At 41.2% G+C, this 16,361-nt stretch overlaps 1 protein-coding gene across 1 annotated transcript in view; it reads right to left on the bottom strand.

Annotated features, from left to right (window-relative positions):
- LOC126419107 (odorant-binding protein 59a) overlaps window positions 1-16,361 on the bottom strand; it is a 163,530-nt gene that overhangs the window by 54,928 nt on the left and 92,241 nt on the right. The window contains exon 4 of the mRNA XM_050086206.1: window positions 9,869-9,904. Coding sequence (XP_049942163.1) covers window positions 9,869-9,904 — 36 coding nt within the window. The remainder of the gene's footprint in view (window positions 1-9,868; window positions 9,905-16,361) is intronic.

The following is a 16,361-nucleotide window of genomic DNA, read 5'->3' on the forward strand; positions in this document are numbered from 1 at the left end:
GCAACTAGCCATTGAATTGAATTGAATTGAATTTTATTTGATCCTGTAAGATTACATTGTGTACAGTAAATGTACGTGTAATATAGGACATGTCAAAGTATTAAAATTCTTTATCAATTATTTTTCTACACCTTTAGCTTACATTTTTACATCACTGATAATGAGTAACAATATATACAAATTTAATGGCATAAGTATTCTGCAGCACTGTAAAACTCTTTTTCAATGAGATAGTCTTTAAGTTTCTTTGTAAATTCATTGTGAAGTACACTATCTTGCAGGGTTTTGGGCAGACTTCTTAGTAGTCTGATACCAGAGTACTGGAGTCGTTTTTCTAGCATTGCCAGTCGGAGAGGTATGCTCCGTACTTTATTCTTCTTTCTTGTATTGTGGGTGTGTACACTAGCATTTGTAATCCAGTCCTCACTACCTTTTGTGATGTACATTATTGTTTTGTATATATACAACGATGAAAAAGTTAAGATACCTAAATTCTTGAAACAGTTTCTGCATGTTTCAGAGGTCTTTCTTCTTAAAATGGTCCTAATTGCTTTTTTTTGTAATGTGAACACTCGTTTTGTCTCTTGTTTGTTTGAGTTTCCCCACACCGCCACTCCATACTGTAAGTATGGTTCGAAAAGTCCATGATACACTGTACACAGAAGGTTCTTGTCTGAATACTGTGATAGCTGCATCATTAAGAATATGACAGAGCTCAGTTTCTTACAGACATTATTAATATGTTTTTTCCATTTCAGTTCATTATCCACAAGAATACCTAAGAATCTAGCAGATTCTACTTCTTCCAGCCTTGTTCCGTCAACCTCTAAATCCATGTCTACAGCCTTTTCCTTGTTTTTAAACACTGCATATACTGTTGCAGTGTCAATGGATTTGCTTGGACACACATTTACATGCTAGACACACGTTTACTTGTGTGTCTAAGCAAACCCATTGACACTGCAGCAGTATGACTAGTTGCACCATCCTGCAGGAAGAATGTTTCTTTATCTGGATCATAGGGACTGAGTTCAGGCAGAGAAAATATTGCCAACATATGAGCATAATGTGTAGAGTTCACCACACTGTGTTACAGTGTTTGTCTTAAAAAAGAAATAAGGGCCAATTTTTCCTCAAGATGATATTGCACACCAAACTGTTAATTTTTCTGAGTGGAAAGAGATTGCATGGAGGCAATCTGAGTTTTTTTCAGATCTGTATTGGAGGTCCTGCTTATTGACTGAACCAATAAAGTGAAAATGGACTTCTTTAAATGTTGTATCATTATTACAATGGACACTATGAAAATACATGAAAGCCACAGGTTATGTTGTGACTACTTTATTTAATGATGCATTTTGATTTATACATCATCAGATTAATCTGAAAAGAAAAATACTGTAAAGAGTCACAATTAACACATAGTGCATAATAGTGATTAACTAACCAACTAACCACTAAGAAGAAACAGGAAATCAATCAAGCACAATGTGAAAACATACTAAGGTTAAGGAGATCATACAAAACTGAATAATTGTGGTGGCTGTGCTATTCAGGAAGACAACTAGGCTACCTCCTGGCAATAGAGATGAGCATTAACATTTAAAACTTAATAGTAATTGTTATAATCCCATGAAGGAAGACAAAGCCACAATCTGGAGGCCACGTATAATGACAAAACAACAAATATACATCCAATCAAAAACCAAAATACAGGTTTTCCCACTCAAAGCTCCCCGATTTCTAGGACCGTGGAGGCAAAAACCACAGTAGATATGACAATGAAAAATGCACAACATTGTAGAGCATCCCAAAGAATTTATATTCCTGTGCAAGAAGTGCCAAGAATCACCACCAGAGTGCAGCATGGCCACATGAAGTGAAAATGGTGACCCCACAGCAGCGGACACAAGCAGTAGTGTGGTTTGCAGAAACAAAAGCGCTGATTACTGTGCAAAGAAATTATCGTCATGTGTATGAATGTGATCCACCTGATGTGAAAACAATTAAGGAATGGTATAGGAAGTTTCTGGCAACAGGAATTGTTCTGAAACATTCTGGTGGTGCACGTTAAGGAGTTCCAGAAGAGGCAGTGGGGAGACAAACATTTCTCAGAAGCTCATGTAAGTCAATTTGTTGAGCATCTAGACAACTTGTTGTACCTTGATCAACATTGCATCTTGTAGTTCACCAGCATCTTCATACGTTTGCTTACAAAGTGAAAATTCTGCAACATCTGATGCTAAACAACAAACCATGCTGACAACAATTTGCTGCGGATATGCTGCAGCATATTCATATGCATGCCATCTCCCTGGAAAGATGTTTAGTTTCAGATGAGGCAGCCTTTCATCTATCAGGAACCGTTAATGGGTATAATATTCGGATTTGGGGTTCACAAAATCCTCACGTTGTCATTGAAAATGTTCGTGATAGCCCTAAACTAAACTTCTGGTGCAGGCTAATGCATGACAGGATTGTTTGACCATTCTTCTTGGTGGAACGAACGGTGAAAGGGTCAGTGTATCCAGACATGTTGGAGCAGTTTTATTACCCTCAGATACAGGACTTGAAACCCAACATCATTTTTCAATAAGATGGAGCTCTGCTGCATTGGTAAACGGCTGTTCACAAGTTCCTGGATAGAAAATTTCCCTATCGTTGGATCAGACACGGAGGACACATTGCCAGGCCACCAGGTCCACCGGACATTACGCCACTTGATTTCATGTGGGAATTCGTGAAGGAGCATGTGTATGCGACTAAAGTGGACAATATTCCTAAGCTGTGACATCATATCATTAATGTGATTGCAACAATAACAGAGGAAAAGTTACAAGGAACTTGGCAAGAAATTGAATATAGATTCAATATTCTTTGTAGTAGTAGTAGTAGAGGTGTTTGTGGGCGCACGACAGCAAGGTCTTCAGTGCCCGAATATTCTTTGTGCTACAAATTGTTCACATGTAGAGGTGTATTGATGATAAATAAATAAATTCTATGAGATGCACTACAATGTGGTGCATTTTCACATTGTCATATCTACAGTGTTTTTTTTTCTGGGTCTTTGAAATCAGGGAGGTTTGAGTGGGACACCATGTATAACAACTGTCTCAAGCATGGAAACAAAGAAGAAACAATAGAAAATCACCAGGTAATGGTGTGAGGGGCTGGGTTAGCACGATGAATAAGCATTTTATTACAAGACATTTGTGATTGAAGTAGATACATATACATTGACCACTTGGTTATAGCACCAAGCCCAGGAAAGGCATTCATAATTTTTTTATGTACTTTTATAAATGGTTAAAATGGCTCTGAGCACTATGCGACTTAGCTTCTGAGGTCATCAGTCCCCTAGAACTTAGAACTACTTAAACCTAACAAACCTAAGGACATCACACACATCCATGGTTGAGGCAGGATTTGAACCTGCGACCATAGTGGTCGTGCAGTTCCAGACTGTAGCGCCTAGAAACGCTCGGCCACCCCAGCCAGCGTACTTTTATACCTTATACTTCTTATAAGAGTCGAGGGACATGAAAGGGAAGCAGTGGTTGGGAAGGGAGTAAGACAGGGTTGTAGCCTCTTCCCGATGTTATTCAATCTGTATATTGAGCAAGCAGTAAAGGAAACAAAAGAAAAATTCGGAGTAGGTATTAAAATCCATGGAGAAGAAATAAAAACTTTGAGGTTCGCCGATGACATAGTAATTCTGTCAGAGACAGCAAAGGACTTGGAAGAGCAGTTGAATGGAATGGACAGTGTCTTGAAAGGAGGATATAAGATGAACATCAACAAAAGCAAAACAAGGATAATGGAATGTAGTCGAATTAAGTCGGGTGATGTTGAGGGTATTAGATTAGGAAATCAGACACTTAAAGTAGTGAAGGAGTTTTGCTATTTGGGGAGCAAAATAACTGATGATGGTCGAAGTAGAGAGGATATAAAATGTAGACTGGCAATGGCAGTGAAAGCGTTTCTGAAGAAGAGAAATTTGTTAACATCGAGTATAGATTTAAGTGTCAGGAAGTCATTTCTGAAAGTATTTGTATGGAGTGTAGCCATGTATGGAAGTGAAACATGGACGGTAAGTAGTTTGGACAAGAAGAGAATAGAAGCTTTCAAAATGTGGTGCTACAGAAGAATGCTGAAGATTAGATGGGTAGATCACATAACTAATGAGGAGGTACTGAATAGGATTGGGGAGAAGAGGAGTTTGTGGCACAACTTGACCAGAAGAAGGGATCAGTTGGTAGGACATGTTCTGAGGCATCAAGGGATCACCTATTTAGTATTGGAGGGCAGCGTAGAGGGTAAAAATCGCAGGGGGAGACCAAGAGATGAATACACTAAGCAGATTCAGAAGGATGTAGGTTGCAGTAGGTACTGGGAGATGAAGAAGCTTGCACAGGATAGAGTAGCATGGAGAGCTGCATCAAACCAGTCTCAGGACTGAAGACCACAACAACAGCAACAGTAGTGGATGATGCCAACACTGAAAACGTAATTGGATCATATGCCTTTAGAATTTTTGAGCTCTCTATTTGTGACAAAGTGCATTTGGTATTGGATCAAGTTCTCTATCAACAACTGGATGTGCTCTGCTCAGAATATTCCTCCCTGTTTTCAGAAGGTTTAGGGTGTGTTGCCAGTTTCAGGGTTCTCATCACAATGAAACCAATGGGACACCCTTATTATTTTCATGCCCGCCCAGTCCCATTACAGGAGCAAGACAACTTAGAACAAAACCAACTTTTATCTTTGGATGTTATCACACACGTCTCCTGTAGTGAATGGTCTACTCTGGCGGTAATTGTCAAAAATACCTAATGGAAACCTTCAGTTATGTGGTGGTTTTAATGTGTCTGTAAATTCACAGTCTATTATTGATACCTATCCCTTATCCCATCCAGATGAACTGTTAGCAAGGTTTCCCAGGGACCAATATTTTTCCAAAACAGAAATTTCAGAATCTTACTTACAGCTGCCTCTGGATAATGATTCCAAACATGTCCTCATAATAAATACCCTCTTGGGATTATGCAAATACCAACACCTGCCATTTTCCAATGATTTTTGGAGCAACTCATGGGGCTTCTGTGCCAGGGTGCATTTACTACCTGAATGATATCATGGTCTTAGGTTCCACAACAGATGAAATTTGCAGAACCTTCGTGCCTTGTTCATAGTTCTACAGGCCACTTGTGTGAAATATAAATTGTAAAAATCACAATTCTTCAGCAGTCTACCATCTATCTCAGTTTTGAAGACTCACATAGTGATGTCAAGACCTTATGACACTATGTCAATGCCATTACAGCTTTGCCACATCCTACCAATGCCAAAGAGTTGCAAGCCTTTCTTGGAAAGATTGCATGCTACTACAAATTTCATCCTGGTGCAGCAATGTTGGCCCAGCTGGTTCATGCTGCCTTATGTAAAGATGTTTTTTTTTACCAGTTGATGACCTATGAGCATGTGTTTATCCTATTAAGGTCAAAATTACACTCAACACCTTGCTTGGTTACCTTACAAACAGGCCAACATCTTGGTTTGGTCACAGACATCTCCCAGTGTGGCCTTGGGGCCATTCTTGTGCAAAAATACATGGACAGTTCTGGTCACCCTTTTGTTTACATTTCCAAACTTCTGAATCAGCGATACAGAATTACTCACAGATAGAGAAAGAAGCCCTTGCTATCATGTACCCACTACAAAAATTTCATGTTTTCCTGTGTAGTTCTAAGTTGCATTTGATTACTGATCATAAACCTCTGGCTTCTCTTTTTAATCTTTCAGCATCCTTACTGGACAAAGTAGCCTATTGTCTCCAGTAATGGGCTCTGTTTTTGTTGTGCTATAACTATGAAATATATTTCTGACTGACAGCACAACACACTAATGCAGATGCTCTTTCTCAGTTGCTGCTTGGCCTCGATCCAGCATTTGATCAGGATGAACTGTCGTGTTTCCATTTATACACAGAAGCCCAAAACAAGGTGGATTGTTTCCCCATTACCAGTTCTCAGATTTTGGTGGCTGTCATGGCTGATCCTGTCTTATGTTAGGTTGTTCAATTTATCCAGTACAGCTGGCCAGATAAATCACTTGGCTGGGTATCAGATCCTTTGTGTAATTATTATGGTCTTCACCACCACATATCAGTTCTTGATGGTGTGCTACTGTTGGCTTCTGAAGAGTTGGTGCCCAGGATTGTGATCCAGTCCGCATTGCATTGGAACATCATGTGTCTGCCTCCATCACACCTTCACCACTGGGGTGTTTCTCATACAAGACTGCTGGCCTGCCACCACACCTTTGATTGACAATGAGATAATTGTGTTGTAACAGCCTGCCTACAGTGTACCACCTATCAAGTGGCACCACAGGCCTATCTTTCCCTGTGGCCAGCCTCCCAGCACCAATGGGAGTGAATTCATGCTGGTTTCATGGGTCCATTCCTTAACTCCTTTTGGCTTGTAATAGCTGATGCTTTCTCAAAATCTCCTTATGTGGTTCACTACCCATCCATGTCCACAGTGGCTATGGTTATGGCCCTCTCAAAGTTCTTCCCTTAGAAGGATTGCCATATACACTTGTGATGGACAATGGTCCACAGTTTGTGTCTCAAAATTTTGAAGATTATTGTACAAAGAATGGCATCTTGCATGTTACAGTCAATCCCCCTTATCCGCAGTCCAATGGAGAGGTGGAGCAACTGGTCTGTACATTCAAGCTCCAGATGAAAAAATTTGTCACTCAGGCTTCTCCCAATGAAGCCCTCAAGAGGTTCTTGAATTCATGTAGGTTCACTCCAGGCATTGACTGTAGGATGACAAAGCAACTTCACAGCCACCAGTCCTGTATACTGCTTCATCTGCTCCAGCCAATGCCCTGCCACCTGCCTTCCAGTGATTCCAGTGATTCCATCTGGGCTCCAGTGTCTGGGACTGAGGGTTTGGCCAGCACCCTAAGTGAATAACAGCCATCGTTCATCACTGCCAAAGCTGCCAGGGCCACTGTATCTGTGTGCTGTGCAGCTCTAATGATTTGGCGTCATGACACTATGACCAGATCAATCCATGTGTGACCAACCAGTGAGCCCTCTGCCCCTGTAGCTGCTGTCACCATCTGTGCTGGACCCCATAGTGTAGTTCACATCTGCTCTGGCTCTGGTACCTCCATTAGTAGGGGTACTGTTGCCACTGGGTGGAGTTTGCACTGCTGGGCTACCTCCATCTCTACAGCTCATGTTGTCACCACTGCTGACTTCCCTGCTGCCTCCATCACTGAGTTCCTGCCTGGACATGGACGTGTATACATCATTATCATCAGTACTCCATTACAGTCTCTCACGGGGGAGTGAGCACCTTGCCTGTCCATGTCTGTATTTTCCTGTGACAGCATTGCAACTGATCCAACAGTTGTCACTTACTGATTAAGACATGGACATCTCTGCAATGAACACTTTTCTCCAAGGGAGAAGGAAATGTAAGCCTATTGGACAGATGCTGCAGCAAGTGCTGTGTTGTTTGCAAAGCAGCCCAATATAAGCCCAGCACGCTGGGCCCTTGGCCTTGATTATCTTTTCATGCTTCTCATTTGCTCTCCTACAAGACTGTATTATGCTTGGGTAGCTCAGTTGGTAGAGCACTTGCCCACGAAAGGCAAAGGTCCCGAGTTCGAGTCTCGGTTTGGCACACAGTTTTAATCTGCCAGGAAGTTTCATATCAGTGCACACTCCACTGCAGAGTGAAAATCTCATTCTGAAGACTGTGTAGTGATGTGTTCTTGTAGACAAAACTTGGCTTGTGTTACTTCTTATATTGTGTCTGTACAACATTACTACATCTACTTTAATCTTAAGTGTCTTATAAGAAAAAGTTTGTTCATCATGCTGACCCACATATTTGCCCCCCCCCCCCCCCCTTACATCATTTACCTGGTGATTTCCTATTGGCTCCTTTTATGTTGTCTCATTGTCATTGTAGGCTTGTACCATGGGAAGCAAGGAGAGGATGTTGGTTGGCGGCCAATATCCTCTTTCTATAAAACAAACTGCATGCATATATTAACTGGGTTTTATATTCATAAGAAAAGAAAGTTATTTAACTCAAGATAGTTCAGATGTTGTGGTACAAGCTCTCTGTAATAGACCACGTTGGCCTCACTGCTGATGAAGTACAAGCCCTCTATGTACATTACTCTGGTCGCTATGTTCTGTCTGACTCTGAGCTAGAGGCTGAACTAACTGCTACTGTGACTCCCGCTGGGCTGCGACTGACAATTCAACTCATTGACAGACTGGAACTGACTGGCCCTCCAGTTCATGGCAGTGATCTAAATACTGATGGCCAAGAGGGTGTTGGCAGCACATTTCTTGTGAGTCTGTCTTTGGCCTCTATCACTCTTCTCGCAACATCTTTGCTGCCTGAAGTGCTGGCATCAGCTTATACCAGCACAGCTCCCTTCACCTACAATATGAGATTTGTTTTTGTATTTAACACATTTGTTATTTTATGGTTTTTGATTTAATGTACATTTGTTCTGCAACTATACACAGCCTCCAGGTCATCTCTTTATCATTCTTCATGGGACTATAATAATACTGCACACCAGTATTGACACCTGGTAGCATAGTTGTCTTCCTGAATGGCACAGTCACCATAATGATTCAGCTTCACACAGTCTGATGGATAAGATATTTAATTCAATACCTATATATGATGTGTTTTCTTTAACCTTGGTATGTTTTCACATTTTACTTTGGTTATTTCCTGTTTGTTCTTGGTGGTCAGTTAACTACTGTTATGCACTATGTGTTAATTTTGGCTCTTTGCAGATTCTTTTGATTAATCTGATGATGTATAAATGAAAATGTGTCATTAAGAAAAGTAGTCACTCTCAACCTGTGACTTCCACATATTTTTGTACCGTAGCGTTCATTATAGCTCTGATTCAATATTTGGATTACATAAAAATGGGAGCATACCTCTTCAGTGACTTCTTGTCACACCTTTTCTTAAAAGAGGGCTTTGTCGCTCATCCATAAATTGTGGATTCTGTCTTCATTTCATCCAATAACATTTCATACCACTTGGCAAAAGTGTATGTGGTTATTGTGATCTTGAAGTTGGAGGACTTACATAATCTGCACCTTGTATGGATGGCAGCAGAGATCATTATTCAAAGTCCTTGCTGACCACGGTGGCCGAGCAGTTCTAGGCACTTCAGTTTGGAATCGTGCGACTGGTACGGTCACAGGTTCAAATCCTGTCTTGGGCACAGATGTGTGTGATGTCCTTAGGTTAGTTAGGTTTAAGTAGTTCTAAGTTCTAGGGGACTGATAACCTCAGATGCTAAGTCCCACAGTGCTCAGAGCCATTTGAACCATTTTTCAAAATCCTTCTCACTGATTGATTGGCTGAGACTAAGTTCTCTGCTGTGCTTTCTAGTTGATTCTCATGGATTTCTTCATAAAGCTTCATGCAAACCCTCAGTTCTCTTTGGGTTTGGCTTGTTTTTACACTATAACTTCTTCTTTTGGTAGTGCTACCAGGGTCTTGAAATTTTCTCACCCAAGGTTTGATAGTATTGGAAGATGACACGGGAACCCATGGGGATAAATAAAAATCTTAACAGAAAGTGTGCTGAGCTACAAACCTATCTGAGTGTTTGTAATATGTCCTTATATCAAACTCATGTTTTGTACTTGACCAACACTCCATGGCTGCTAAAACTTCCACTTATCCATGTGCACAAGATGAAGTCCCTTAGTCCCATAAACCACATAACATAGAAGCCAGCCAGTCCTCAGTCCATTTGATTGCCTCACCCTGTACCATTTTAATTGTTCTGTACTCACCATTCCCATCTGCCTGAAGATACAGTGAACTGCACACTGGAACACAAATTAATCATAACATTAACTTCCAGTCTGAATTATATCTCTTACAAATTGTCACATTATGAACTTTATATGAGTCAGACCTCCAAGGAAAATATATATATTGAGATAATTAAATTAATGTTATTTGATTTGAATGTGTACCCTAAGATCTATAGGCCAAATACAATGTATTGCGAAATAATTTTACAAACTATGTGTCTTGACACCAGCAGAAGAAAAAATCATCTTTATAAACATATATGCCAATATACTTCATTTGAGAGTTTTTTAATGAAGGAACAATATGTAAAGTTCTCAAAACAAATATTCAAAATATCTTGTGCTTCATTATACACTCACATGTACTTATCAGATCATTGACTGTCACTCATTTAGAACACTCTGGTATATTCTTGAATGTTTCTGCAAGCTCCCATCCTAAATGTAGTCCCAGCATACCAAAAACAGTCAGTTGGCTGCACAGTATTAGTTTGCTTTGATTAGTGCCCATCCTAATTTCTTTCTCTTGAACAACACCTGTTAGATGGACCCAAACTGTAAAATTTTGACTGATGTGGAAGTGTCATACACTTCTTAGTAAGCAGAATCAGTGAGAAAAGAGGAGCAGAAGAATGGGTTTGTAGCAGAGTATTAGGCTAAAAAAACTGTAGTTTATTGTTAATGACATTCAGTTCTTGTAAAAGCCTTTTGAAATTTTGTGTTATGCATAATGCAAACCATTTCACTAGTGGATGTGACTGTACCTCATATATAACAATCATATCTTTGTGGCACATTCATATAATGAACACAGCTGTTCTTTTTAGACAAGTGTTATGAAAGAGTCAATGTATAGAAATGACAGTGGAAAAATTCATATTCATTTATTCAACCACTCACCTATATCTGACTGATGTGTGGCTCATAGAAACATGCAACAAAAAACAATATTCATTCTAGTCTTCAAGCTCTTGCTCTTTCTCTAGAAAAACTATACACATTCACATGTAAAACCACACAGCCACTCAAATGCACACACTTGAAGCCTCAGTGAGACTGACTGTTGATTACTAGTTATTGAGAACAATTACCTGGGTAGATGCTGGAGGTGACAGAGTGGAGAAACATGCACAAGGTGAGGAGTGGGTAGTAGAATAGTGTGAGGCAGGTCTTTCAACAGATAACTCATGACTGCACAAGAAGGTGAAAGGAGTTCAGAGGGCTGTGCATATAAATACAGAAAGGGAGAGGGGGAGGAGAAGGGGAGCGAGCAAAGGAGAACAAGGTGTAGATGAAAGAGGAGACAGGGAGGAAAGAGAGAAAGGAAGAGGGGAAGAAAAGAGTGAGAGAGAAGAGAAGAAGTAAGGTGATGCAGTGAGAAACAAGTTAGCAGAGTTTAGGCCAGGAGGATTGTGAGAGACTAAATTTCCACCAGTGAAGTTCAGAGAAACTAGTACTGGAAGGGAATATCCAAATGGCTTGTTTAGTGAAGCAGTTGCTTTTGCTATGGTCCGCAACATCTTTGGCAACAGGATAGTCAAGTTTGCAGTTTGCTGCAGTTTGGTGGTGGCCATTCAGGTGAGTAGACAGTTGGTTACTTGTCATGCCCATACAGAAGGCTGCACAGTACTTGTTACTGCAGCATAGCTGACATGTAACATGACTGCTTTCACACGTGGCTCCGTCTTTTATACGGTAGGAAATACCTGTGACTGAACTGTGGTAGGAGATGGTGGGTGGGTGTGTCAGTCAGTTCTTGCATCTGGGTCAACTGCAAGAGAATGGCTCTTGGGGCCCCAGATTGGGAGCAGGATTGGAGTAGGGGCACGGTTTTACTAGGTGGCTAGAGGAGTGCTGGTTGGTGGCTGGCTCACATAGGAGGGAATACACTGCTCAATCTGACCGGTGAGTATTGTTCAACAGGGGGTTATAATTCATGACTTTTAATGTACTTTGATGGTTTATGATTTCTGTACAATATAAACATCTATTACGAAAACTGAATGAATTTTAAAACTTTTTATCTTAAAGGACTGCAGGTGGTCATTTTCGCCTGTGTGACATTTTTCAGGTTTTATGTTTCTAAAGGGAAAATAATGGAGTTTTACTTCAACTTGGCTGATTTCATTTCATTTCTGTGATCTCATTCCCTCTTTCCCTTTCCATTTTACTTTGTTTAGTGGAACAGTGGACATACATTAGTTTAGTGCTTGATTTGTGATGGTATGCAATGGTACACCACAACAGCACTAACTATTCAGTATTTGGCTAATGTTTGTTTTTCTTTTTCTATTTTAGGACCTCCTATGGTATTAGTGTTAACTCCCCCACCCTTGTATCTAGGAAGTTTAGAGGGTTCTGCATTGTAACAGTAGTATGAAAAAATATAAACAAAAATGTTTGGGTAAATAGTAATGTCACTGAAGAGAGGGAAAAATTAGAACTACTCCACAGTGCAATGCTGAACAATAGAGAGATTCCTGAGCTAAAGGAATCCTTCAAAATATATCAAGCACACTATAAGTACTTACTCACACAGACCAGGAGCAACTATGTTGCAAATAAGCTTCAAAACTCATACAACATAACTGCTGGCGTCTGGGCAGTCATAAAAAGTTTTAGAACCTGCAATGACAAATCCTGTATGGACTTTACTGTTAACAACAATGGTATGCTCATGAAAGACCAACTGGAAATTGCAAATATTTTTAATGAATATTTTTCTTCTGTAGGGGAAGCCATAAATGACAAACATAAAAACATGCACTACAGTTTTAAAGGTAATACATGTGACCATAGTATATATATAGCCCCCACAAACTGTGCAGAAATAATGGGCATCACTATCTCTCTAAAACCCCCTAATTCAGCTGGGCATTATGGCCTAAATATTAATGTTTTAAAAGCCTGTTGCCAAAATGTCTCTGTACCTCTGTCTGTAGCAGTCAACAATATAATAGAATCAGGCACCTTTCCAGACTAAAAATAGCACAGGTGACACCCATTTCTAAGAAAGGTGACAACAAAATAGAAAACTACAGACCAGTCTCAATCCTTCCTGTCTTTTCTAAATTAGTTGAGAAAGTTATATACAACAGGATTACAAACTTTCTTAACAAACACAACCTGATGTTCGAAAATCAAAATGGATTCCTAAAAGGTAAATCAACTAGCACTGCAGCTGCTCAACTAGTTGAAGAGGTGTTAGGGGGTATCAAAAGCAAGGAACATGTGGCAGGTGTATACCCAGACCTGGAAAAACCCTTTGATTGTGTGAACGTTGACATCCTATTAGACAAGCTACGGAACATGGGCATTAGAGGGGCTGCTTATGACCTAATAAAGTGTTATATGGGCAATAGAAAACAGTTTGTTCTATTTAAAACAGGAAGTGGTGTCTACAAATCAGAGATCACTTGCATAAAATATGGCGTGCCCCAGGGCTCAGTGTTGGGCCCCCTTCTGTTCTTGATCTATGTAAATGATATTAAATACTGTACTATAAGTTCCAAAATTGTTCTGTATGCTGATGATACATCCATTGTATGTAAAAAGGAATTGTGTAATGAACTAGAGGCCGAGCATAATAATATTACAAAAGAAATTGTTCAGTTTATTAATGAAAGCCACTTAAATGTAAGCACCAGTAAAACATGTTTGATGCAGTTTAACGAAAGTAGTTTGAATAATGAAATTAAATTATACATGTGCAATGAATTGGTAAAGAAAGAATCTAGTGTAAAATTCCTTGGCGTAACAATCCAAAGCAACCTGAAATGGGACACACATATTGACTCCCTAGCAACTAAGTTGTCAAAAAATATATTTGCAATCAGTACTATTAGCAACTTCTGTAGAGACACAGTAGTCCTAAAAACTGCATACCATGCTCTTTTCTCCTCTCACTTGAACTACGGTATTGAAATTTGGGGGGCAACAACCAAAGATAATCTAGATAAGCTACTCATTCTTCAAAAAAGGAGTGTGAGAATCTGTGGCGCAAAATATAGGGAATGAATCTTGTCACAACTTGTTTCCAAAAACAGAGGTGTTAACTGTTATAAACATGTGGCAAAGAGCGCCATAAATATCGATTTTTGTTCTGTGAGTAAGTGTGCTATCTTGGAGGAGAGGGCTTTGGGCAGGATGTTGGACGCTAACAGCAGTTAGCCTCTGGACTTGTATCTGTGTAGAAGCTAAGTGTGAATAAATCTGTATCTGAGAGAATTCTAGTTGTTTACCTACAACTATTCCATATTCCCTCACTGGTGACGCCGTTTTTGTGTAATACGCGTCCAAGTTACCGCCCGAAGGTTATTTACGTGCCTACCACGTCGGGTTTCTCCGCGATCGCGAGGGCCTTTGTTCAGCTCCAGACAATGGCCTTTCAGCATTCACTGCCACCCGGATTCCAGCAACATCTCTCCAGCACTCCTGCGATTGTAGTGGACATGCCACAAGAATCTTTGGAATCCTTCAGCCAGAACATGCAGTGGAATTCATCGAGTGCCGCCAGTTTCTTCCAACTGCCAATGGTCGTGGACTCTGGCTTTGTTAGCCTGGACCTTCCCACGTGTTCTCCACAGAGTGTTGGTTGGGACATTCCTACTCCTGTGTCGAACACACAATTCAATACAGTTCATGGCGTCGAGCGAGGTTTTGCTACTTTGGAAAATCCAGTAGTAAATTCAAACTCAAATCAGTTCCCGCCACGTGTGTATCCTTCTGCGCCGGTTAGTCAACAGGTGTTCAATGCTCTCCAAACAGCAAATATCACACCGAGTGTGCATCCTAGTGGACGTGTGTGGGATCCTTGTGTTGCTTCTAATCAAGTCAACAATTCTGTGCTGGACAGTAATTACTCCGACATCTACTACCAGACCCACCACTCACGATCGAGTGAATACTGTGTGCATAACAGACATTCACCGGCGTACTTAGGCACTTGTGGCTTCTCTCCGAGCTACCACATCAATGAGAATGCACATTTTGACTACGATCCTCACACCGTTCAAGCGTCCGTCGCTTCTCAGCCGCCCCCCCCCCCCCCCCAACTCCCCACCGCGTCAAGTGAATTTCGCGATTCTTGCATTACAGGATGCCAATAATTCAGACTCGCAATCTTCTGCATGCTCTACTTCCATCCAAAGTAAAGGGCGCACCTCCGCAGTGACTGCAGTGCCGAATCTGCCAAAATTACCAGACTTCAAACCCGCTCACCCGGAGTTCTGGTTTAACCTGGTTGAGCATACATTCAATGTCTGTACTTTGGACGATGACGCACGCTTCGCCTGCCTCATGAACCATCTTCACGACCGCGTCGATTTAATTTACGATCTGGTCAAAGCACCCCCCTTAGCAGGAAAGTATGCTGTGGCGAAACAGACGATATTGGAGCGCGTCTCTAAAACCAGGAGAGAAAATGTGCGACAGCTCATCTACGAACAGCGTCTCGGCAACAGGTCTCCGTCCCAGCTGTGGCAGTGCATCCGTCTTCTCGTCGATGAGCAAGTTATGCCTGATGATACGCTCACAGAAATCTGGACAGAAAAGCTGCCTTTGCCTGTCCAGACTGCAATCTCTGCATATGAAGATAGGCCAGTAAATGAATGTTTACTCGCCGCCGACAGAGCATACTCCGCCAGGCAACATGAGTTCTGTGCACTGCATTCTGGACGTGACCGCACTAAGACGCTTTCTGACACCACGCCCTTGTCTGGTGCTGTTAATAACAAGTTTTTTAAACTAGCCGCCCTGCCTGCACCTTCAACTCCCCACAACAACATTGCATCGGCCTCTGTGGAAGAGTCTGGGGCACATACTCCATCACCTAGCAACTACCCACAGGAGCACAGGCCCGCCCAACCTTACTGTTTCTTCCATGCGAGATTCGGGGAGCAAGCTCGCAAATGCCAGTCACTGTGTTCTTACCCAAACTCCAACTGCAGGTAGGCTACGGTGCCACCTCCTGTGATGTAAAAAACAGGCACCATCCTACGTTGCACTCCGTTTCGGACAATAACAGTAAGTGTGGTCGAGTCTATGTTCGCGATTTACGATCAGGTGTATGTTTTCTGGTAGACACTGGTGCAGACGTCTCTTTGCTGCCAGTTCACCTAGCAACCAATAAAGTGCAACCACACAAAACAGTACTTTGTGCAGTGAACTTGTCTACCCTACAGTGTTTGGGTTCCACTTTGTATACAGTGAAACTTTCGCCCGAGTGAAAGCTGGAGTGGACGTTTCTAGTGTCAACAATTGAAGAACCTATTCTCGGAATTGATTTCCCCAAGCACTATCAGTTGTCACTAGATTTTGTGCAAAATACTGTGTTTTACCCCTCCCTTAACAAACATATTCCTTTCGCTTCTCCGAGTGACAGTTCGGCTAACACCAAACATGTGTGTTGTGCTAAGAAGTGTGTCAATCTATCCTTAGAGCTGCAATCTTGCACAAACAAGTGGCTAGT

This window comes from Schistocerca serialis, chromosome 9 (assembly GCF_023864345.2).
Source record: "Schistocerca serialis cubense isolate TAMUIC-IGC-003099 chromosome 9, iqSchSeri2.2, whole genome shotgun sequence".
In the NCBI taxonomy this organism is placed as follows: domain Eukaryota; kingdom Metazoa; phylum Arthropoda; class Insecta; order Orthoptera; family Acrididae; genus Schistocerca; species Schistocerca serialis.